Raw genomic sequence first — 27,158 nt, forward strand, 5'->3', positions numbered from 1 at the left:
GAGCCACTATAAATACTTTAGAACATTTTTTTCTTTTTCCCTTGGGAAACAGACCCAGCATGATTATGTTAGGTCTTAAGGGTATACATCTATGTTTGTCCTTCACCACCAACTCTCTGGGCATTATTCCAAATTGTTCTCCTAAGTGGTTGGATCCATTCGCAACTCTACCAACAGCATATTAATTTTTCCACATCCCTTCTAACTTTTGTTATTTTGTCCTTTTTTTCATTTTAGCCAGTCTAACAGGTGTGAGGTGATATCTCAAAATTGTTTAGACTTGCATTTCTCTAATCAGTACTGATTTAGAGCATTTATGTGTGTGTGTGTGTGTGTGTGTGTATACATGTGTGTGGTTTTGTTTTCTTCATCCAAAACTTGTCTGTTTTTATCTTTTGCCCATGTATCATTTGGAGAATGTCTCTCATTCCCACAAATTTGAAAGAGTTCCCTATATATCTTAGATGTGAGACCCCTATCCAAGAAACTCTATAAATTCCTTTGCCTATTTTTTTTTGTTTTTCTTCTTATCTTGGCTACACTAGTTGTACTTGCACAAAACATTTTTAATTTAATGTATTCAAAATTATCCATGTTACATCCCACAACACTTTCCATCTCTTGTTGACTCATAAATTCCTCCACTACCCATAAATCTGATAGGTAATATGTTCCCTGTTCTTCTAATTTACTTGTGTTATCTCCTTTTATATCTAGGTCACATATTCATTTTTATCTTATCTTACTGAGTGATGTAAGAGATTGATCTATACCTAATTTCTGCCAAACTATATATTCCAATTGTCCTAGAAATTTTTTACTGAATAGTGAGTTCTTATCACAAAATCTTGGATCTATACTTTTGTCAAATATAAGGTTACTGTGATCTTTTATTAGTGTTTTTATAGTTCTGTTCTGCTCACTGATCTACCTTTCTATATTTTAGCCAGTAGCAGATAGCTTTGATATAATCCAGCTTTAATAGAATGTTAAGTCTATTAAGTGGTCAACTATCAAAGTTGGAAAAATAAGTTGTAGTCAGATCATAGAGAGTTCTAAATGTTGGAGTAAGAAACTTATACTTTAATCTAGAGGCAGATAAATGGCACAATGTATAGAGTGCTGGACCTAGAATCAGGAAAATTTATCTTCCTCAGTTCAAATCTGGACTCAGACAATTACTAGCTGTGTGACCATAGGTAAATCATTTAACCTGAAGTCTCCTCAGTTTCCTCATATGTAAAATGGGAAGGAAAGGCAAAGCATCTTTGCCAAGAAATCCCAAATGGCGTCACAGAGGGTCAGACATGACTAAAAAATGAGTGGACAAAATTTGAACCTAGAAGTAATGATGAGACAATGAAGATTTCTGAACAATTTATGATGTGATCAGAATAATCTAAGGTTGTCTTTCAATGCCAATACCAATATAAACCCTGGTAGTATCTTGACTAAATAGAAGAGGATTAGCCAAGGAATAAAAAGTCAAGAGAAACTTCTAAAAAGCTTTTCATCAAGGGAAACTAGGTAAGCTTAAAAGGATCACAATAACTGTTAATTAAAGTCTGCTTAAAATATCCTCACAGATAACTGCTATTGGTTGCTTCTTTTTATGCAATTGCTTTTAACAGAAAGCTATTAATTGTCCATCAGTGGCCATCTTCCTTAATAAAGAAAAAAGATAGCTACAAATGAAGTCTAGTTCAGAACTCCTCACCAAGTTAACTGTCATCCTGTCATCGAGTGAATTAAAAAGACAGAATGTTAACCATAAGAGGTAAGAAAAAAGAATGACAGAGATCTGAAAAATCTCATAACGAGAGAATATAAAGGAAAAGAGGAATTTCACAGTGACCCACAAAGTCCTTATAAATTTAATAATAATGGTGAACATATATTGTTCACAAAGCATTTTACACATCTTATTTGATCCTTACAATAATCCTATGAAGTAGATGCAGGCATTAATTATCTCTATTTTCTACAGATGTAGGAACTGAGCCTTAGAGAATTTAAGCAATTTTCCCATGGTTATATAACTAGCAAGTTTAGAGATAGGATTTTAATCCAGGTTTCTTCTAACTCCAGGTTTAAGGTCCTTCCACCATAATTTAGTGTAGCATATCATAACTTATATAGTAATATAGTATAATGAATAGAGTTCTGGACTTGTAGTCAGGAATGTTCACTCAGACACTAGTTGTGTGACCCTTAAGTCACCTTGGAAGTATTTCTAGAGCTTATGAATTTCTAGTCAACAAAGGAAAAATAATGGATCCACATCTTTGGGCCTTACAGAGTTTCCTTCTCTGTAAAATGAGGGGATTGGACTTGGTAACCTCTAAAGTGCCTTTTGACTATAAATTTGTGATCCCATATTTCTATATCTATGCAAAATTCAGGGCAATCCCTCAGAAAGTGAAAATATTGGCAAAACACCTCTCCTCTCTCATGATTATCAGGGAGAATGAAGTTCTTTGAAAGCACATAAGTGATTAAAAGTTAAAAAAAAAAAGAACAAGAATTTGAAGAGGAAGAAGGGAAAAGTTAGAGTCTAGAATAATGTAAGATAGAAAAGAAAAGGATGATGGAAAACCATTGAGCACTTGGATATGTTATATGGTTCATCTACGTCATGGAGGTATCTCCCATGGAGGATTGAACCATACTTTCTTAGGAGGAAGCAACTTCTTATGCTTCAAACAATGATGATATGAGTCCACAGTGCTATCAATAAAGAGGCTATCTCCACTAAGGCTCAGAGGAAGAAGATATAAATAGGTGATGGTTGATGACACCCTGGTAGAATACTGTATAATATTAATACTGTACAATAAACAACTGTGAATGATTTAGCTATTCTCAGCAATAATCCAAGACAGTCCCAAAGAACTCATGATGAAAAATGCTATTCACCTCCAGAGAAAGAACTAATGGAGTCTGAGTGCAGATCCAATAAAAACCATTTTTTCACTTTATTTTTTTATGATTTTTTAAATACTTGTCTTCTTCCAGAACATGATGAATAAGAGAATATGTTTGGTATGATAACACATATATAGCTTATGTCAAATTGCTTGCCATCTCAGAAAGAAGAGAAGAGGAGGGAGAGAACAAGGGAAAGTGAGAATTTGGAACTCAAAATATTAGAAATGAATGCTAAAAAATTGTTTTTACATGTAATTGGAAAAATAAAACATTACTGATTTTTTAAAAATAATATCCTGCTAGGAGTAGTCCCCATATATTTACCAAAAATGTAACAAAAAATTTTTTTAACCTGCTATTTTCTTAAGGAACATATCTAGTACATGATAGAGAGCTTCCTCATCATTACTGACCTTTTCAAATGATTCATGAAAATAAAAATGAGGTAGCAATAATCTTAAAGACATTTTTATGGATTATGAAATCCAAGGAAAGTGTAAGCATTAATGATAGGTCCATCAATGTTGCTGACTAAGGGTTAGAACTTCAGAGGAGAGAGACAAATTTGGGGAAAAGATATATCCAGGAATAGGATTTATATTTGTGGATAAAAGCTTTGACTACAAGAATGATAGGCCTTTAGCCAGTGATGGAGTATACATAACACTAGATGGTGCCTTGCTGATCTAATCAAGAGGACTTGGAATGAAAAAGGAAGGGAGAGAAGAAAGCTGTTTGGCATCTGTTTGCCAAGCAGTATATCACAATGAATAGCAGGTGGCATAGAAAACAGTATTATTTTTGGAGGCAATAGCCATGAAAGAGAATTATAATAAAATCCACAGCAAAACAGAAGTTGCAGGACATTGATAATAAGCAAAATGAAGTAAAGTTCCCAAGGTAGGCAGGCACATTTTACCACACAGGTATTTCATAGCATGAGACACAAGCCTGAAACTTGACTATGGAAGAATAGAGTTTATTCTGAAGGAAAAGGGTAGATAAAAGGTTTTATAACTAGAATAATATATGCATTATGTACATTGAGGGAATCAAGGAATTAAAAATCATAAACATAAGAGCCCATTTATACAAAAATTAAATGATTTTTATTCAGTTTAATGCAGAAGGCACGTAGTGAATCCCTTCTACATTCTCTGGACACTCTGATATGACTGATTTTTCAAAAGGATGAGAAAACCCTTTGATTCTGGAGTTGATTTTGACAAACAGGGATGAACTGGTTGATGAAATAGAAATGACAGAAGTCTTGAAGAGAACTAATAACCAAATTTTAGAAATCATAATAGACAAGTCATGGAAAATCTGAACTCCACCATTGTTTTTTGGGAGATTAATTTTAAAAGGATTCAGAGAAAGTAGAGGTTAGACCCTGTTTTTTAAAATTACTTAAGGAAGTTAGAAATGATGGGAAGATTTCCATAAAGAAATTCCACAGGGTCAAATGGAAGAAATCACTGTGTCTATATAGCGAATTCATTATAGGATGACAAATTTAGCAGTGAAAGGAACCTTAGAGGCCATTAATTTAAGGTAGGACTTGGATAGAAGGAGAACTTTCTGACATTAGAGATCGGCAGACATAGCAATGGATTTTCAGGGAATCTTGTGAAATATTATTCCCCTAAGTTGTTTAAAAATAAAGCAGATTCTTATTGGTCTGGTATGTTTGAAGTAGAAGAATCCATCATCAAATCAATTTTTATTGAGTGCTTACTATGTGAAATACTGTAGGGATGTGATGGAATGCTTGTTATCTTATTTTGCATTTCTGCAGTAGTTCCTCTTTATAAAATATAACTAGATAATTGAACAGCAACAGTCACCCTGGTTCACCTCTAAATAATCTATTTATGCAGAGCAGAGTATCAGCATGCTCAGTAGCTGAGGAACCTGTCTTTTACAGAAACTTTGGGAGATATTGGGGGGGGGGGGAAGTACTACTCACCAGCATTCCCTTAATCAGATCAGCCTTTTAAATAATGAAGTGCACGCTTGTAAGCAATAATGAATAGCCACAATTAAAGTAAGCATTTTAAAATAAAATTTCAGAATAAGCAAACATACTCTTTTTATATTTAGTTCATTAGATATTTACAAAGTCCTAGAAAAGGGGTTCTTAACCATTTTTTTGTGCCAGAGACCCTTCTGGCAATCTGACATGAATCTCTTCTCAGAGCAGCATATTTAAATGCACAAAATAAAATACACAGGATCAAAGAAATCAGTTATATTGAAATATCATCAAAACATTTTTTAAAGTTTATAGACACCATGTTTAGAATCCATGCCCTAGAAACTATGAAAGATATAAAGATGAATAAGACATGACCCATTCCCTCCCTCAAGGAGATTACAATCTAGTTGGGAGCTACATCTTTAGACATATATAAAAAAGGCTTCCAGTATTTTGCCAGTATTCTAAAGATCTATTGTTCTTTTTCTACCTGGAACATAGTACCTGAGAGGACAGTGGGCAGATTGTGACACAATATAAAAAGACATTATATTGTGATTGAAAAAGTAGATCTGGATTAACAATCAGAGAGGATCTGGGTTGAATCTCAGCGCTGCTATTTGCTACCTTTTTTATTTTGCTTAAGTTACTCTACTTCCCTGGGCTTTAGTTTATTCATCTGTTAAATGAATTGGATTAAACTGAATGCTGTGGTTCTTTATACCTTGATTCATTATGACCTTAGGAAATGTATCAAGTTCTATTGTGGATCTGAAAAGAAATACATATTTACTATTTAAAGGCAGGAGGGGGGCTCAAATGAAAAACGGAGATTTTTCAGGTCAGAAGTTTCTTGTTTTTGTCTCTCCCTCTGGTTGTTAAATGTTCAGGCATAACTTTGTGGAAGATCTCTTTGTCTACAACTAAGATTCTTTAGAACTTGTAGTTTATTCTCATCCATCCTGGGAGTTGAGAGTTACTTGCATCTGCCTAGCATGACTTACAGTTTGATGACTATCTCAGGAAGGCTATATTATACACTAATATCTAGTCCAGACTTGTTGGCACATCCATGCCTGCCTGGTCAAGGAGTCCTTGAATTCTTGGCTGGACAGCTTATGTTTGTTCCTCTGCATCCTATTGTCTGGTAACAATTAGTGCCTAAATCATAGCCCCTATATCCTGTTGTTTGACAGTAGCAAGATTTCATTTATACATATACAAATCCAGAAACCCAGAAAAAAAGAGGAAAAGGAGCCTTTCTAACTCCATTGGCCTAGAGATCATTGGATGTTCCAGATAATGACCTAATATGAGCTAATAATATGAGCATGGGAAGTATACAACCTGAAATAAAGGACTCCTTGCATATTGGACAGTCACTACAATAAACAATGAATTGGAACCTCATAAACATCTCTCCCATAATGAGATTACATTTAGAGTAGGGGAACAAAGGGACATTGGATCAGTGACCTCCAACTCTATGGAGGTAAGGTCCTCAGGACTAGTCAAGTCTCTTTCAAACTCTAGAATTAGGAGTTCTAGGATATAGGGGCAACTATTAGATTCATGGGTTTGAATGCCTGTGTATCCTTTATTTTCTGTTTCTGTCTTCAATGAGTGACTAAATCATTATAGAAAGTGTGCTTATAGTTCCTTTCCCCCTGACTTAGAAATTATACCACTCAATTTGATATGAATCCCTTTTTCTCTCACGGTTTTTATCTTAAAAACCTTTGACTTAATTTCCCCTTTTCTCCTCTATTCTCTCTGTCTCTGAGAAAGAGGTTAGCCTCTCTATCAAGATAAATTCTCTACATATTTTTTATCTTATTCCCTCAAGTGTTTTCCATCAGACTATACCCTCCCTCATTCCCTCTCTTTTGAATCTTCAAATTTTGTCTTCTGATTCCTTCCCTATCATCTTCAAATATGCTTTTAAAAACAATTCACTAGTCTCTGCTATCCCCTCATGCTATCTTCCTATATCTTGCCTCTATTTCTCAAACTCTTTTGAAAAGTTTTTGCATTCTCTGACTCCATTTCTCCTCTCACTTCTCAGCTCTTTTCACTGTGGCTTCTAACCTCATGCTCTCTCCCAAGTCTGCAGTGACCTCTTCATTCTAAAATCTTATCATCTCTTTTTCCTTTTTCACCCATCTTGTCCTCTCTGTGTCCTTTGCTACCATCTTCTCCTCATTCTCTCCCTACCTGACTCTTTGAAAAATCCATTACTGACTCAATATTCATATGCTACCACCTAACTTGGGGTATTCAGTCCTAGACTCTCTTCTCCCCAAACATTCTCTCACTAACCTCATTAGCACCCATGCATTTGACTATTATCTCTATGCAAATGGCTCACAGATAGATGTCTACACACATCCACATACAGAAATGTGCACATGTGTCTTGTCATCTGCATAGGGACAGTAGTTCATGTGCACATACATGTACATTCATATGCATATATATAAATATTTATTTCTAATTATATTTCCAGCCCCTTTTTTGTCCCATGACCTTCAATACTACAATGTATTAAGGAAGATCACTTACAAAAGCCTTACTGTTTCCTACTAATAACCTCCCTGAGGATCCCCTCAATGTGTGTGTAGATTATTCTCATAAAAATTATACATAGATGGGTAAGTATAAAGAAAAGGAGTTGATATTGTCTTCATTTCCTTTTTTTTTTGGTGTTAAGATCTGAGATTTATTTCATATTTTTGGTCTCTTATCTTCTTTCAGCTACATTGGAAATAGATCCTTCAGTGCCCTCCAAATTTTCTTAAGTATGGCAGAGTCCTTCTTTCTGTATTCTCCAACTGATTTATGTGTTTTTGTTATCTTTTCTCTTTAATGACATTCTCCCTCTCTAAAAGCACTTCTAGGTCTGAATTGCTAGAATTCACATAATGTGATTCTACTGTGTTGATGGTGAAAATAATTATAAATAATATATATAAATATATAATTTATATTCATATAATTTATACTATATGATATATATATAATATATAAATATATAATTTATATTCATATAATCTATAATATATGATACATATAATATATAAGATATAAATATATAATTTATATTCCTATATTTATATTTTATAATGTATATTCATATAATTTATAAATTATATACATATAATTTATATTCTATGCCTATAAAACATGAATATATTATATGAATATAAATAGAATATGAAAATGAATTCTATGAGTATGAATATTATATCATACATATATACTTATGAAAATATGTACATAAATATAATTTTTTTCTGTTTTTCTCCTGTTTTTTGAAATCATTCCATTTTTATCTTTAACTGCTCTCAGGATGACTATGCTTAGTTGCAGCTCTTTCGGGTGGTTTTATTGTCTTTTATGAAGTGATACTGTTCATCATATTTCTTCTTTATAATATTTAACAAATGAGTTGATAGTCTAAACCCGTGCTTCATGTGTCTTTCATCTTTCTCTGCCTGACAAGTGCCAAAGGGCAGGAAGGTCTGTGACTTGGGAGTGAAATGAAATCTTAACTCAAACAAGGAGAGAAATTTCTTACCCAAGAACTCCAACTTTGGCAGTCTCAGGGAGTGCAGACGCTGGGAAAGGTTAAGGGCCATATTGGGAAGTCAGCAATCTCTGTGTTTGTGTGCCTCTGGGGGGGTTTCTATTAACTATTCACAGACCTTGCCCAGCCTCTTCTCCTCTCCCATCTTCTCCCTCTTAGCAGTCTCCTTGGGCTCTCTCTCCTTATCAAGATTTACATCTCTTTCCACATTTACAGCTTACAGTGCGACAGAGCTGTCCTTCAGGAACCACCCAACCTCTCTATATCCCCTGGACAGGGGTGAGGCTATATCTCTCCCCTGGGCTGAAGCTCTTGCAAAAATCAGCTGGGGATAACATGTAATTCTCCAGCATAAATACAACACTGGCATTTTAAACAACAAAGCTGAGTTTCCTGGTTTCCTAGGTAACTAACCTACAAAAAGAAAACAAATGTGCATTAACAGGACATACAATAGAAATGGCACTTTACAAAGCATCATTGGAGAGACCATGACAGTGACAAAATGCCAAGACAGATAGATGTGTCTTCTCTAATAGGAGGAAGGGGGGAGGGGGGGCGAGTTAACTGAATATTTTAGTGTACAAATTAATTAATTGATTGATTGATATTTTTTCTAGAGATGTGGTATGTGATCCCCTCAAAAATACTTTCATATCCCGAGTATACAATAATGAATCACAAACACCAAAGCATGCCTAGCTAATGGGCTGTCATACCCATATTATCCATAGGCTTATCTGAAATCTAAAGTAGAACTATTAGTTTGAACATATCACAAAGAAACAATGAATAGAAGAGACATCACCATAGCATAAACATAACATGGGAGAGAGTCAAATCAACAAAGCCAAAAAATTAAATAAATAAGTACTCCCAAACATGCAGTAATTTTTACATGTGCATCAATAAGTATATGTAGGTGGGTGCAAGGCACACCTCTGTTTGGCTTTTAAAGCCCTTCATTACCTGGCCTCCTCCTTTCTTTATAGTCTAAATACACCTTACTTCCCTCAATATATACTTTACTATCTGGTGATGGTGGCCTCCTTCAGTTTCCTCACAGAGGACGCCCCATCTCCAGATTCTGCTTTTTCACTAGCCGTCCCTACTTGCCTGGAAGGTTTTTCCTCCTCATCTCTACCTCCTGGTTTCCCTGACTTCCCTCAAGTCTCAGCTAAAGTTCCACCTCCTTCAACAAGCTTTTCTTGATTCCCCTTCATCTTGGGGCATTCCCTCTAAAAATATCTGAAATTTGACATGCTCATTTCTTTTCTTATGAAAACTTAATTTCTGGCTTAGAATCAATACTATATATGGTTCCAACCCAGAAGAGTAGTATAGGTCTAAGGAATGGGGGTTAGGTGACTTGTCCAGGGGCACACAGCTAGGAAGGGGCTGAGGCCACATTCAAACCTAGGGCCTCCTGTCTCTAGGCATCCACCTAACTGCCCCCAATATGTTAATTTCTTAATTGGACAAAGTCATTTTCATGTTTCTCCCCTTTTAGACTGTGAGTACCTTGAGAACAGGCACTACTTTTTGCTTTTCTTTCTCCAGTTCTCAGCACAATACTTGGCACCTAGTTTGTTGACTTGGTAACTTATTCCCTGAATGCACATGTCACTATTTCTTCAGGATGACTTATAATAACATAAATTCATGATTTCTGATGGATGTAACTCCTTTATCACAGATGGATCCTCTGCTTCTAGTTCTCAGTTCATAAATGATACAAGGAGACCATCAGGATGCTTAGCAACTAGTTTATCCAAACCTAGGCTGACAGTAAGGGCAATTTGGTTCTCAGAATATTCCTGCTTTGTGGATTGTATCTGTAAGAATAGCTAGCATTTACATAGCACTTTAAGGTTTGTTACAGCTCTCTGATTTTATCTTCACAATGACCTTCTGAGGTAGGTGATATTTCCATTTTACAGATAAGGAAACTGAGGCAAACAGCAGTTAAGTGCCTTGCCCCAGGGCACAAAGCCAAGGCCAAATTTCAACTCCGAGCTTCTTGATTCCATGTTCTCCACTATAAGTTCTGGCAAAAAAAAAAAGGTGTTGCCTCTGGGTTCACTTCTGTTGACTCTGCTGGAGTCTCTAAAGTCTCCTGATATACAGAATTCTTTCCATATATGCAGCTTTCAGTGAGGCAGAGCTATCCTTCAGGGATATGCCCAAGTCTACCTAGGATATCTTGAGCATTACAGTAAAAGATTTATCAAATATACCACCAAATGATTTTTCTTGTTGCCTTTGAGCACACAATAAAACTCTTCTTGGCACTTCCTTTGTTTTTCTCTCCAAGGAGAACCTGAGGACCATTCTTCAATTTTGCTTCAATATCCTTCTTTCTTCAGTTTTCACATATTGCAAGAATGTCAAGATTGATGTGATTTGTTCTTCTAGAACAGAGCTTTATTAATCTGAGGTCCACAAAAATCCTAAGGGGTTTGTAGATAGTCTTTTGAAGATTTGTGAAGTTGTTTTTAAAAAATATTTTGATGAATATACTTCAATAAAAATTTCTTTATTTTCCTTTGCAATCCTGTGTAGTTCATTTTGTGCATTTAACAATAATTTTCAGAGGGGTCCATAGATTTCATTCATCAGACTGAAAAAGCAATCCAGGACACATTTTAGGAGTATAAGCACTTATTGGTAATTAGATAAGGAGTTCACATTTAGAGCATTAGGAGCCCAATTTAAAATTTAAAGATGGTCCAAAAACTGTGATTCTTATCTCCCTCTTATCCCTTTTCTACACCCTGTCACTTTTATTGTAAAAACCAATGGTGGCCACCCAGGATTGAAGACCATTAATATTGTTCTTTGTTTCATGGGTTTCCATGACTGAAGAATTCACCAGAAACTCTCCATTCCATCCCACTCTGTTCCTTACTGGTAATCAACCTCTCCTTACTTAGCTAGACTGTTCTTCAGAAAACATTGCCAAGATCAATCTTGAAATCTTTCCGTCATGTTAAAACCTGCCCAAGCTCAATGGCTAGGCATTCAGGAGTCCAGATTTACCTCCTTTCTATGATGAGAGAACATAATGAAACTTGACAGAGGAAAAAGCTAACCAATATCCTGAAATCACAATCCTCGTGATCAATCTTCGTCTTTATACTAGCCAATATATGAAACCAGAAGTTCAAAAATAAATCAGAATCATAAATTCATGGCTATAGATCCAAAAGGGGTCTTGGAGAGCATGTATTTCTCTTTCATTTTACAGATGAGGAAAGTGAGGTCCAGGGAGGCAATTATTTGTCTAAAAACATAAAGCTGGAAGACAACAGAACAACTGTCCTTTTACACATTTTCCATAAGATACAAAATGTAAGACATCATCTCTGCCCTCTGGGAACTATATTAGGCAAGGCATTTACATATAAAAGAAATAACTCGCAATAAGATGCCATGTATGATATGTCAAATGAGTGGCACAGTGAAAGATGTCATCCTTTGATCCTATGATAACAGCAACTGACTTTTTCCTTGGGAGATGTCAGATGTTTTCCCAAGAGGGGTTTTATTTATCTTCTTCTCCCTGAAGTTGGTTTTCCAAGGGTTTTATTCCCCTTCTTTGGTTTCTGACCCATTCTTGCTATCAAATTAGCAATGCCAGACATAGGGAAAGTGAGTCTTTCTTCCCCTCTATTTCCCCATCCCCACCATGTTCTATTCTGGAAAATAGCATCAATATGATTCTCATTACCAAGAGCACATTTCCCAGTTCCTTTCCTTCTGTGAGACTAAAAACTTGAAAACAAGTGCTAGGCTAAAGATAGGCAATCCTTTGAATACTAATGATATAAAAAAGCCAAAGGGGACCACATTTGGCAAGGTTCCTAAAAGAAGATTACATCTCCAGTATAGCGGGCAGTGTTTTCTATCACAGAACCGAATATTGAACCCTTCATCAATCTAGCCTAACCCCATTGATAAAAGCAAGCATTAGAAACCAAGCCAGGAAGGAAGTTCTTTGCCAAAGACAAGGGATGGGTAATCAGTAAGCCAAAGCCACTTTTGAGTTACCCAGGCAGTATAAGAGTTTGACCTCCAATCTCAAAGAGATGCATTGGTAGCCACTGGTGAAATGAGAGCATCCAGATTCCAAGGTTTAAATAGTGATGTAATCCCCATAGGAAAACTTGATTACAGAGCAAGATAATCACACACTTTTTAAAAGTTTCTCTTCTTTTCCTTCTTTTCCCACAGCTTGATCATTATTCTCCAGTGAGCTACAGCCTGCCAAGTTCATCTGACACACTGTTCAATTCTCCCAAGTCTCTCTTTCTAGGAAAAGTGATAGGTAAGCCTTCTGTATATTTGAGTCTTTTTTAAATATTGAGAATAAAATACTGTTATACACAAGGCTTATGACATAGAATTTGAATTCAAAAAGTTATGTGTACTTTCTCTCAGAGAGAAGAAAATAATGTCTTTCCATATAAGAAAATGGAATAAGTCTTGCATGGTACAAAAGAAAAGATATGTTGTGACTTCTTTGGTTGTGTTTCCTCCAGGATACCTCATCCAATTTTGGGGGTGGGAGGAGCAATGGTAAACAGTGCCCTAGATTTTGGTTTATCATAGAAGTTTCTATAAGCTTTCTTTGGATCAGCAAGGTGTTGTAGCAGCCAGGAAAAATTAAATATAGCCTTGGTAATGACTAGAAAGAAAAAGATGATTAGGCAATAATATAGCAGGACTGTCAGAATACAGCTAGAAATAATGTGTTCAATTCTGGACACTATAATCTGAGGAAATATATCAATAAAGTAGAATGTGTCCGGCAGAGGACAACTAGAACAGTAAGAGATCATCATTATGCCATATGAAGATCAGTTAAAGGAAACTGGAGAAGAAGCTATAGAATAAACATATCTTTAAGTATTTGAAAGGCTTTTTTTGTGCTTTGCCCCAGGAGGCAGAACCAGGGATAATAGGTATGTTGTAGGAAAGAAACTCTCCTTGATATAAGGAAAAATTTCCTAAGGAGGAACAATACCTAAATGTGGAATATGTTGTCTAAGGAGAGCATGGCTTCCCCTTGATCAAATAGCTTTAAGAAGAATGCTAAATGATCAATTGTTGAGCATGCTTTAGAGCAGATGAATCAACATGGGCAGTGAAGCATGTGGCTTCCAACACTTCCAAGAGCAGGCAAACCAAATTAAAAATAGCAACTAATATTTACCTAGAGCTTACTATATGCTAACATGTTGCAAATTTGATCTCATCTCTTGGTATCCAAAGAATTTTACAAATATTATCTAATTTGGTCCTCACAACATCCCTCAGGGATAGATGCTGTTATTATCCCCATTTTACAGATGAGAAAACTGAGAATGGTACAGGTTGACAGACCTGTTCAGGGTCACACAAATAGTAAATGACATGAAACTTGCTTTGAACTACCTATTCACTGCAAGACCATTTGGAAAATATTTAGCAAAATAAATAAAAATGCAGTAAAATAGAGATAGTATTAATCTGTGGTGTTCCAAGTCAGTCTATGGTTCAGAAGGACCTATTTCTACTTGAGTCTGACACCTTTGTGATAGAGGAGATTCTTATTTTGTAACCATATTTGAATTGGACTAAATTGACTCTGAAGTCCCTTCCAACTCTGTAGTTTTGGGAATTCTATAAAATTATATAGTATCCCAAAAGTCTTAGTGCAGCTTTAAGCTTTGATAAGCTTTAAAAAACTTGCATGTGCCTATAAGAAAAGTTTATCCTCCTCTAATCTCATTCTTCAAAACTTCATATTTGATAATCAAAGGAAACTAATCCATAAAAATGACATTAAAATATCTATACCACCAAAAAAGCTGTTAAGTGATTCCACTCCCTGATGAGGGTCTAGCAATGTCAGTGTTAAAATGTAAATGGGGAGTGGGGAGTATACTATTACACCTACTAATTGGAAACTGATGAGGAATACCCTTACTATGTTAATGTATCCCATGGATTCCTGAGAATAGGTGAAAGAAGTATAAGAGAATGGTTTAAGAACCAAAAAATGGTTTGGCAAACCTATGGCACTCATGCCAGAAGAGGCTGCTCCCTTTTCCCTCTCCATGCATGCCTCAGGATATTTCTCACATTATCTGTCCCTCTGCCAAGCAACCCAATGGGAGTGCTTCCTCCTTCCCTTGTCTGGGATAAGGCAGGGGGTCTCACATGTGGCATGAAGGTTGCAGTTTAAGCACTTGGTCTCTAAAAGTTTCACCATCACTGGTTTAAGAAATGGGAAAAGAGGGACTTTAACAGCATATCCAAAGTACAGAAAAACAAATGTGCCTCCTTGAGATGTCCTAGGAAGAAACTATGCTCCATTATTGGCCATTGAGGCCAATATTTTTGTTAAATTACTTGAATTTTTAGGTTAGGTTTTAGTATTTGGGTTTGACATGGAGTTTTAAAATAACATTGGTAGTGTTATATATAACATATATAATATACAATAACAGGCAATACAGAATTAATGCTGCTTCTCCAATGACAATATATTGTTGTTCATGTGATTGACCCCCATTCAGATTAGTGATAATACATTAGCAGTTAGGATTCACAATAGTGATTGGGAGATTAGGCAGAATAGAAGGCTTCATTGTTTGGAGGTATACAAGAGAATAATTAGTAAAATTAGATAGAGTCTAAGAATTCTAAATGTCCTCCTAGTTTGTTTGGAATAGATGGGAGAATTACATCTGCAAAATGTATCTGAATTTTCCTCTCGTTATAACAAAATTTAGTTGTGCACTTAAACCAGCTATGTATGTCAGATTGCTGTTGACAGGGGAGGAAAGGAACCCAGCAATAAAGTCAGAGAGCGTCAAAAGCTTGTAGCAAGGAGCAGAGTTTTTATGGAGAAACCATCCTCTCCTTTCTCCCATGGCTGTGAGACACAAAGAGGAAACCTGAGATCTAACATCAGATGAGATGAGATCCTGTAGCCCCATTTCATCTCATAAATAAGTGAAAATACAAAATCATGACTATTTGGGTCAAGATAAAAATGGAAAAGAATTCTATGAAAAAATTATTACATCGGTGTATTTATATAGTTATATTGCTTTATTTTTAAAAAATCTTTATCTCTTCTGCAAATTTTCCCCATAGAAAATGGTTACTGGAAAGTTTCTTTTGGCATAACTCTTCTTCCTTAATTCTCATCCCTCTCCTCCTACCCCTCCACCAGAACCTGACCCAAACTGGTCTTGCATGTGGTCCCTAGCTAGCATCCTAACAAGGAGGCATTGCCCAGGGGAAGGAAAGAGGACATCGAAGGAAACCTGCAACTCTCCAAATCCCAATTTAGAACAGGGCAATGTTGGTTCTAGCTACTTCTAGTGGTTATCTGTTTTGTTAAGTATTCACAAGAGCACAGGGTTTGCCAGGAACTCTGTTCTCAAACTAGTTCCAGAAGAAACTCTATTAAGAATCCAGTGGTGAACAGGCAGTTCGGTTCAAAAGGAAATCACAAAGGCCTGTAATTCACCTCAAGGCTCCAGTGATACATAATAATGACATGCAGAGTGGAGATGGATAGTTCCTTTGCTGGCTGAGGCACTCATCATTATGGATGCCATAAATGCAAGGTAGTTTCCCCACCAGAACAGAATGAGAAAAGGTTACGAGAACCTTTCTTTGTGTTCTGTCTTATTAGGGAGAATAAAGAATTCCTTAACAGAAGGAATAATCTAAGAAGGAAGGATAGCAGAAATTAAAAGGAGACTCCCCACACCCCTAACATGGAGGTAGATGGGAACCAAAATCAATATGAGGTTGACAGATGGAAAGATAGGTCACAGAGAAGAGGAAGCTATGATTTAGCAAGCATGCATAATAAGGGAGATCATTGAACTAAATGTCAGGTGATATGAAAAAATAAAAATAAAATTTAAAACAATTTAAAGGACATGAGTCCTAGTCTCTGCTTTGTCACTAACTAGCTGAGTGTCTCTAGACAATTAACTCTGAGTGTCTCTAGACAATTAACTCTGTCCTTATGCACCAGTTTTATTTACTTTTAAAAGGAGGTAGGTGGTGTATTGGATAGTTACATTTAGAGTTAAGATTTGCATTCAAATCCTGACCCCAATATTTACTGGCTGGGATATCCTAAGCAAGTTACCTAATTTACTCAACCTCAGTTTTTTCTTCTATATATTGGGGTAATCAATAATAGTACATCTCTTATAAGGTTATGAGAACATAACAAATGTAAAATGCTTTTGCAAATAGGCAGTGAGGTGGCATAATAGATAAAGTGTTGAGCCTGGAATAAGGAAGCTCAAATCCAGCCTCTGGTAATTACTAGTTGTATGATCATAGACAAGTCATTTAACCTCTGTTTGCCTCTATATTCCCAATTGTAAAATGATAATAATAGCACCTGTCTCACAGGGTTGTTATAAGGATCAACTGAGATAAAATTATCTCAGAACTAGATACAGTTCATGACACATGGTAGGTACTATATAAATGATTATTCACTTCCTGCCATCTTTCCTCTCTGTATGTTATAAATTTAAGTACTATATTAATTCTTTATTTTTGTTCAGTAGTTTCAGTAGTATCCAACTCTTCATGGCTCCATTTGGGGGGTTTATTGGCCAAGATACTGGTGTTGTCTGTTATTTCTTTCTCCAGTTCATTTTATAGAGGAGGAAACTGAGATAAGCATGGTTAAGCAACCGAGGGTCACCCAACTACTAAGTGTCTGAGGCCAAATTGTAATTCAATAAGAGGAATCTTCCTCACTGCAGTCCCAGACCTCTATCCAATTCACCACCTAGCTGCCCATATACAAATGCTAGCTATTATTTGTATTGTTGTTGCCATATAAAATTAGGTAATTGAGTGCAAGTCTCTCTGCCCTAAAATTCTGTCTGTTTCATGTAAGCAGTGTATCCTAATTTCAGGACATTCATCAAAGCCCTTCATTAGATTCATATGGAAATGATGGAGAAATGTGAGCTAACTGATAATAATTGATCAGCAAATCAATGAACAAGCATACATCCTAGAAACACAAAGACAGGAGTGAAAAGTCATTGCTTTCAAGGAGTTTACCTTCTAACAAGGTAGATAATATATATATAATCACTTAAACTAGTTTGGGATGAAGGGTTCTAGCAACTGGGAGGACTGAGAAAGACTGTATATAGAAGATAAGATGAGCTAAATCTCAAAGAATGTGAGAGATTTATGAGGAAGAGATGAAAAGGGAGTGAATTCTAGGCATTCTCTAATAAAAGATCATGGCGATGAGAGATGGAGAGCCAAGTGTGAAAAATGGCAAAAAGGTTGGTAATGGTAATGGACGTAAGTGGTGTAAGATGATTTACAAAAGACCTCACATGCTATAAGTTATGGTCTTGATTGTAATTTTACTTCAACTATTTGAACTTGTAAACTATTTAGATAGCCATTCTCCCAAGATTATTGAATATTAAATTTATATTAATTATGAAAGAGGTCTTCAGTTACCTGCCACAGAGCTCTAATCTTGATCCCCGTCCTGCTAAGCTTTATCATTCTGTACAAGTACATAAAAAGAAGTGTTTCCCACGGTTGAAAGTTACACAAATTTTGAAGGAAAAAAGATAATATGTAAAGAACTAAATCAACATCCAAACAGATCTCAACAGTCTGGACCAGTGAGCCCAAACTAACAAGATGACATTTAATACTGATAAACTATCATTCTTCCACTTAAGTTCAAAATAGGAACAGCACCCAAATACAGAAGGAGAGAGTCCTCACAAGAGTAATTGGGCAGGGAGGGGCTTGGTGGTAAAATAGGGGTAGCCAATGGATTATAATTGACTGCGATCTCAATAAGAACCATCTGTGCTGCTGACTGTCAAAAATGTCAGTGCTGTTTCAGGCAAAAGTAATAGAAATGTTACCAGATCAAGGGATAGGATAGTCTTATTGCAATGTGCATAGATTAGATAGCATTTGGTATAATGTGTTCACTTCAATGTGGCACGTTTTAATAATAATTGCTGCTTCTATATGGCATTTTAAATTTTACAAAGTACTTTCCTCATGACCTCCCTGTGGAATCACTAATAGTTATTATCATCTTCATTTTGAAAAAAAAAATGGAAACTGAGGGTCAGAGAAAGTGTTACTTGCCCAATTGCATAGCTAGTAAGTGTAAGAGTTGGCATTTGAGTCTATAGCCTCCAACTATGTTTCAGATGTCCTTTCTACACCATCACGTGGATATTGACACTGGAGCATGTCAAGAGGAAGGCACATGAGATGATGAAAGATCTGGGAATCATGCCATTTAAAGAACTGTGAACAAACAAATGGCATTTATCTTGGAAAAGAGATGACTTGTGAAGAACATAATAACTCCTCAAATATTTGAAGGACTATCAATTAGAACTGAAAATAAATGTCTTCTACATGATTACAGAGAATAGAATTTCAAACTCATAAGGAAAAGTTATTAGAAAAAACTTTGTAATAGAGCTATCCAAAAAGGCAATAGTTTGTGCTATGAGAGGATGTGTTGTCTATCATTTAGAATACTTGATTTGGGGATGGGTAAACATTTGCCATGTATATATTACAGAGATAATGAATCCATTGAATGAAAGGGATACTATATCAACTTTAAAGTTACTTCCAAGCCCAAGATTTTATGATTCTTGGTCATTTGTTTTATCATCCAAATAAAGAATTCTGGATTTAATTAAAGGAGGCACTTAAGTCCTCTCTGGGGAAAGTCCACTGTTTAGAATAAAGAAAATCAAGTTCAAAAGTGTTGGCAATTTTACTTGTGCATTTGGATCCCTGACCTCCCATAAGCATAGTGGAAAGAGCACAAGGCTTTAAATCAGGAAGATTCATCTTTCTGAGTTCAAATGAGGTCTCATTTACTTACTAGCTGAGTGATCCTGGGCAAATCACTTACCACTGTTTGCCTCAGTTCCTCATGCATAAAATGAGCTGGGGAAGGAAAGAGCAAACCACTCAACCCCAAAATTGTCATGAAGAGTTGGACACAACTGAAATGCCACAACAGCAAATAAATGAAGACATCAGGACCTTTGACAATATAGTCAAGCACAAAAGATCCATCATCAGAACACTCAAGGAAAAAGTAACAAATCAATAAATACAAAGCAATAAGGCACTAGAGCCAACCCAACTAAACTATCCCACTTTGATGAGATCTTATCTTCCTCTCTCTTTCTCTTCTAAACTATAACAAGGATTCTTAGCCTTGAGTTCATGCATTTTAAGAAAAATGTTTATAACAATATTTCAGCATAATTGTTTTCCTCCACAATCCTATGTATTTTATGTATATAAAAATCATATTTTGAGAAGAGGTCTATAGTGTTCAGCAGACTTTTAATGCTTCTTAATGCAATGTAAGGAGACCGGGTCTCTAAAAATCTACAATAAAAGCTCTGCTTTATTATATGTGCTAGTTGAATGTAGCTTCAACATGAAAGGAAGGCTTAAGCCCTTCTCTGGAATATTTGTCATAGCTGCTGCCTTCCTACTTTCACAGATCATTTGTCTTCCCTTCTCTGCTAACAGCATGTGTGTTTACTAACAGCATACTTGTGGTCACAAATGCACACATATTTGTATGTATACACATGCATTTTGCATGGAAATATGTTGTATGATTCCAAAATTCATTGTATTTATTAGCCACCTTTTGATCAGCTATATTGCAAGGATTTATCTTACTCTGATACAATTCCTAATTCCATCGATTTATTCTAACTATTCACTTATTTATTGTTGTTATTTCAATAAATTGGGGCGATCATCTAAAACAAACACAAAGAAAGGTTCTTCTGGGTTGGTGTGAGAAAATATATGTGGAGAGACTGGTTATTGAAACGATTTAATTGTTCCCCTGTGAACTGTTGCCATTGATCAACTTCCCTTTATAGTTATTAGTGAAGATTCCAAGAGGGGGCCTATGGGAAAAGGCAAGATTAACTGGCTTTCATTTGTACTGAACATAGCTTGAAAAGCATACTGATGCCAGGATATGCCCAGCTATGCCAAAGTGTCATTATGTACCGCAGCTCAGAATGTCCACCAGTAGCCCTGTAAGATTTTGTCTATGTAATGGAGAAATGATACAGATTTCCTTCCCTTTTTTCTTTAAAATGTTTCTAGAAATTTCTAATACTTTAGGGACACCTAACATAGGAGGAAATAGGGGCATTAATTTTAATATTTTCTCAGAGTTTCTATATGGCTACAAATCACAGAGCATAAGATCTCAGAGGAATCAGAAGTCAGTGAACATAAAGAAGATGAAGAGATATGATTAGTATAATAAGGAGGGTACAGTATGGTCATTTGTTTTTTTGGGGGGGAGTGTCAGAAAAATAATGAAAAGGATATTTATATATGATCTGAAAATTGTTTGGGTGGGTCACATCGCCAGCCAGAGCATGAGATAATAAAGAGACAGCTGGAATGCTATCCTGGTATCATCCCCCTTCTCCACTATCATATATCATAAGAATCAGAGAAAATCTTTTGGTACCCATGATATGAGTCTGCAATGGAGGATTTATGGAGAGACAAGTACAAGCATTAGACAAAATGAAAAGGCATAGTGGGTTTTGATGACTGATAGGAATTCCCATACTGAGGTGACTATGGATTCATACAATAATGATGAAAAAACAGCACTTAAGTAATACTTTTAGGCTTATAATAATAATAGAATTTATATATACTTTAAGTTTTGCAACATTCTCATTTGGTTCTTATAACTACAATGTAAGAGATGCTGTTATTATTCCCATTTTATAGATGGGAAAACTGAAGCTGAGAAATGTCAGATGACCAGCTAAGTATCATACAACTGGCAAATGTATGAGGCAGGATTCACACTTGAGTCTTTTGGACCCAGCATTCATTATTCTATCTTCTATAGCCACTTCCCAAGAGTAGATTGCTACCAAAAAAGGAGTTGGAGAGGAGGAAAGTAGATTGTATTAGTGATGCAAAAACAAACATTTATTTTTAAACTTTTAACTAGATAGAGGAATGACATATAACCATTATTAATTCCACTTATAATGTTCAATGATAAAAGGAAAGAATAGAAAGATAATTAAAATGTAATGCTTTAGGGAATGGGATGTTTTGTTTATCCGAGGATTAACTAGAAAATCTATTTCAATATAAATGTAAATGAACATTTTCTGCATTAGTATAGTATAGTGAACTTATCAAAACTGGTTCTCCTTTGATGATTCAAGATTTTTCTAGGCTTCAGGACCTTCATTAAGTAGTTCAGGTTTCATAGGACTTGCCCTGAGCATTGTAGACCCTGGATAAATATTTGTTCTTTGAACTTTTTTTGGTGGTGTGTGTATTACTACAGTTGTAAGAAGTAGAAGGTATAGAAGAGTGAGTTGAACCTGTAACCTTTAGAAGTTTTGAAGTAAGTCAATTGATATCCACTTGTTTCTTTGTGGTTTGTCTTTTTCTACTAAAAAGTTGTTGCAGGGGGCAGAGGAAATCTATTTAATTAATAGTTCTATTTAGTTAAATTCTATTTAATCAAGAATTTATATTTTTTTCCTTATTTTTCCATTTTCTTGAGACAATGAATGCCGCAAATGGAAAACTTTGAAAGCAGTGCTGGAAAAAATAGCATTTTGTGTCTCAGGAAAGTTCTACATTTTTCACAACGCTCTCCATCTCTAGTGGACTGGGAAATTCCTTTCCTATCCATAACTCTGATAAGTAGTATGTTCCCTATTCTTCCAATTTGCTAATGACATCTCCTTTTACGTCTAGATTATGTATCCATTTTGATCTTAGTGAATAGTGTAAGATATTGGTCTATACCTAGTTTCTCCCACACTAGTCTCCAGTTATACCAGCAGTTTTTACCAAAGAGTGATTTCTTATCCCCCAAACCTGGATCTATGATTTTGTCAAATACAAGATTACTATTATCTTTTGCTCCTGTTTATTACATGTTTGTTCTGTTCCACTGGTCTTCCTTTCTGTTTCTTGGCCACTACCAGATAATTCTGATAGTTACTGCTTCATAATGCAATTTAAAATCTGGTGCCATTATACCGCCTTCCTTTACCTCTTTTATAGATTCCTTTGATATTCTTGATCTTTTATTCTTCCAAAAGAATTTTATTTTTTTCTAAATCAATAAAACAATTTTTGGTAATTTAATTGGGATGGCACTGAAAAGGTAGATTAGTTTAGGTAGGGTTGTCATTTTCATTATATTAGCCCTACTCACCCATGAACAATTAATATTGGTCCAATTATTTAGATCTGATTTTATTTGTGTTTTACAATTATGTTCCTTTGTTCCTGGGTTTGTTTTGGCAGGTATGTTTTCAGGTATTTTATTCTATCTGTGGTTATTTTAAATGGAGCATCACTTTATCTCTTGCAGGACAAAGGCTATTTAGAAACATTTTGATCATTGTATCCTGGATCTTGTGCTGTAAGCTGGTTAATTTTTTTTAATTGTACAATTTAAATATTCATTCCTATAAAACTCATTAGCTGCTACTCGTTTATTTGTTGTCACAGTCTTTGCCAGCTACTGAGTTATTTAGCAATGGTGGGTGTTCAAAGACCCTGGGTTATTCCTATTCCAACAAAGTACAAACCTTATAAGGTCCTAAGGAGGACCTTTCAAGATGGAGAAGCATTAATGTCCAGTCCCCAGAGGAGCTCATGACTTTAAGACCTGTCTAAGAATTTAAGAAAAAGCGGCATTACCAGAAAGGCTGGCCACAGGTCAATGACTTGTATAGTCATGGCATCCCAAAAGAACGTTACATCATTTTTGCTCTTCTTTTCCAAAATAGAACTGTTTTCATTAATACAGAGGAGCTTCATATTTAAACTTTGGGGTTTTTTAATTTTTCAGTTATATATGATTATATATATATATATATAATAAATGCATACTTTTCATCATTTCATTTAATTTACATCTAAGTCATTTATCAATAGACCATAAACCCTTATTACTTTGTAAGGTCTATGATGACATAGAAGGTGTCTTTTTATCTTTATCTTGGCTCTCTTGGCACCTGGCACCCTGCTTCTAAAAATTCTAAGGAGTCATCATCTCACAAAAATAGGTACTACCTTGACTAGATCAAAAAGCCACCTTTCTGTGGTCCAGTAAGTGGTTCTTAAGTGACTGAGGTAAAAAATATGGATCATCTGGTAGCCAGGTCTCTTTGACGAGTCTCAAAATATAGATAAGCTGATCTGTAAAAATTCCGTATCCTTTCCAGATGGGTTTGACCTACTAGAAGTTAATACTCCATTGTCATAGCCTTCAGAACCCCTGCCCTCTCCATGGTACAGCATCTAAGTAGCTCTTTAGGGAATTAAAATAGATACTTATTACATTTTTAAATTTTTATTTGAAAGTATATCCTCTTTGGCACTGAGACCAGCAAAAGGAAGACATGGAAGAGTATTTGAAGGGAAAGAAGGATAGGATGAAAGAGGCCCCTCTGCAGAATTTTCCTTGGGTTATAGCATTATAGAATTAATCACTGCACTGAGACTTTGGGGACTAAAATACCAGCCTTTAAAGAAATGAGGTTGCCTTTCTTTTGAATGGATGTAGAGACAATCTGATATATTAGAACAAAGTCAGAAAGACCTAGATTGAAGTTCTCTTTCATATACTTAGTGGCCACATGGCCATCAACAAGTCAGTCTTTGCTAATGCTTTGAAAGTTCCTCCTGCAGAATGAGCAGACCAAGCTTACTTGGGATTTATCACCTATTGTTTGAAGGGAGAGTTCTCCCACGATAGAAAAATAAATGTTTTTTTGGAAGAGTTACTCAATCTTTTAAGAATCCATAGTGTGTGAATAATTCTGCTATAAAAGAGGCATTAAAAGTTTACTACAGATATTTCTTGTAAGTCCTATTTTTCTGGCAGAAAGCCTGTGCAAAGCCTTGGATGTGGCGTCTCCATGCTTGGGAAGGGAAAGAGACTTCTGTGGCAGAGATAAGGGTTTTTTTTTTTAATGTCTTTAAGTCCTGCTATTAATATTATATTTGTGTTACTGTCAAATTATATTTATACCACCATCACTACTGCATCTGCCCACTTCTGAAAATAAGTATCTCCGGACTTTAACCTTCAAAAAGAAACTCCAAGTGGTTATACTAAGCCATAATTCAGTACATTTGCAAAGCAAATATTCCCTGAAATAAAATAGCTGTACTCTCTTTATCACACATAAGGAATTAGCATTTAATGTCTGTGTTCACAGAGCCACAAACAATATAAAAATGCCTTGATCACTGCAGGGTCTCCTTCTGACAGATAATCCTTTAGTCTTCTTCTAAGAGAGTTCCAGTTTACAAATTGGAAAAGGGAATAAATTATTCTCCTGATGTCATAAAAAAAATAAGAAAAAAACATGATGTAGTAACTACACAATCCAACAAAAAAAGGATTTTGGAACAATTAAGGATCCAGTTTAAAAATAAAGACCCACTGTCATGCAAGAGGTCTGTTGAGAAGTCCAGATCAGAGATGGAGAGAGAATTCTTGCTGATGTTCCTATTAGGATCAGTCCTAAAATTCAGCAGAGCCTCCTCAGTATCACTTATAAGCATTCTAAAGCTGAGCTACTTAGCTTTGGGGGGGGGGGCAGTGTTGTGGACCACTTTAGTGGTCAGAAAGCCTATAGATCCCTGAATTGAGGGAAATAATATTTGTAACAATAATAATAGGTAACATTTCTATAGAGTTTACTAAGTGCCAATAATTGTGCTAAGTGCTTTACAATTATTGTCCCATTTGATTCTCACAACAACTCTGGAACATAGATGGTATTAGTATCCCCATTTTGCAGATGGAAAACTGAGGCAAATTAGGTTAAATGATCTGCCCAGGACTATATAACTAGTCATTGTCTCATGCCAAATTTGACCTCTGATCTTCCTGATTCCAGACCTACTGCTCTATCCATTGTGCCACCTAAATGCCCTTAATGCATTTTTACATTTGAATATAAATATACTTTTCCATACTAAAATCTGCTAGACTGTTTTCTTCAAAGAGGTGTAATATATTTGTCATGCTATCCCTCAGACATATAAAAGATAATTTATTTTCAGGGAAAAATATTATATTAATAGTAAGGTTAAAGTGATAGTTCAACATCCTCTAAAAATCATGGATTATTGTACATCATTCACCTTTACACACTTTATAGGCTAACCAAACTGACCTTCTTGCTTATATCTCTCAAGCTTTGGTGTCTTCCCAGAATATTTTTGTTTATCTTTATTTTATTTTAATAACAAATTTCCACATGAGTTTTCCAAAGTTATATGATCCAAACTGTCTCCCTTCCTTTTTCCCTCCCCATCACTCAAAACATATTTCCATATTGTTCTTTTTTGTAAGTGAGTAATCTTATAAAACCAAAACCCTAAAACATAAACCCAAATAAACAAATGAAAACCCCTATGCTTTCATCTGCATTCCATCTCCAACAGTTCTTTCTCTGGAGATAGATAACATTCTTTTTCATAAGTCTCTCAGAATTGTTCTGAATCATTATATTGTTGTTGGTAGCAAAGTCTATCTTATTTGATTGTTCCATAATATTGCAGTTACTCTGTATAATGTTCTCTTGGTTCTGCTTATTTTACCCTAAATCAGTTCATGGAGGTTCTTCCAGTTCTTTCTGAAATCATCCTGTTCAGAATTTTTTTATAGATATAAATTCCCTTTTCCTTCCTTGAAATGATGACCAGCTCACTCCCAGCATATCTGTTCTGAGGGAACACATGAAACAGTATTTATATCCATTTCATTAATGATGTCATCCAAAAGTATTCTAAGACTTCTGAGCACTGGAAAATCCCAGAAATAACATTAATTGGCATATAAGCATCAATTAATTTAGTTTATAATATCTAGCACTTACATAGCTCTTTGAAGTTTGAAGCTCTCTACAAACATTCATTTCAATTCCATAGTATTTGCTGAATACTTACTCTGTATTATAGAAGAGGTAGAGGCCAAGACAGGATGTTTGTACTACTTGGTTTATTTTATTTTGATGGGAACACAGGCAGACATCAAACATTTATTAAGCACTTACAGCATGCCAAGCACTGTGCTAAGTGCTGGAGTGAGGGGGAAGAGGCAGGGTACAAATACAACTACATACAAAAAGTGAAATTGTTCTGTCCTCAAGGAGCTTACACTCTAAAGGGAAAGACAATACACAAAAAGGAGTTGAAAAGTTAGAGGGAGGAGGGGAGAAGGAGAGCAAAGGCTTAGTGGCTAATTTTAGAAAGTTAAAAACACAGTCAGAAAAATGAAGGATGACTGGCCTAGACCCATTTTCAAAATGCTGACCCTCCTAAAAATTTACCAGTGAGACAAAAAATAATTAAGTCACTTAATACACAACCCTCACCTCTGCCCAGACCAAAAATAAACAAATAAGCCAGAAAACAACAACAAAAAACCATCTCCCTCTCAATTTCCCACTTTTTCTTTCTCTGTCTCTTCCCACTTTCTGCCTATTCTCTTATTCTTTCCTCTCCTTTCTCTGTCTCCATCTGTCTCTGTCTCCTCTCTCTGTCTCTCTG

At 35.5% G+C, this 27,158-nt stretch overlaps 1 protein-coding gene across 1 annotated transcript in view; it reads left to right on the top strand.

The window, feature by feature from the left end:
* Positions 1–27,158, top strand: part of CNTNAP2 (contactin associated protein 2) — a 2,768,972-nt gene that overhangs the window by 2,600,242 nt on the left and 141,572 nt on the right. The window contains exon 21 of the mRNA XM_007504517.3: positions 12,726–12,819. Within this exon, the coding sequence (XP_007504579.1) occupies positions 12,726–12,819 (94 nt within the window). The remainder of the gene's footprint in view (positions 1–12,725; positions 12,820–27,158) is intronic.

This window comes from Monodelphis domestica, chromosome 5, assembly GCF_027887165.1.
Source record: "Monodelphis domestica isolate mMonDom1 chromosome 5, mMonDom1.pri, whole genome shotgun sequence".
In the NCBI taxonomy this organism is placed as follows: Eukaryota; Metazoa; Chordata; class Mammalia; order Didelphimorphia; family Didelphidae; genus Monodelphis; species Monodelphis domestica.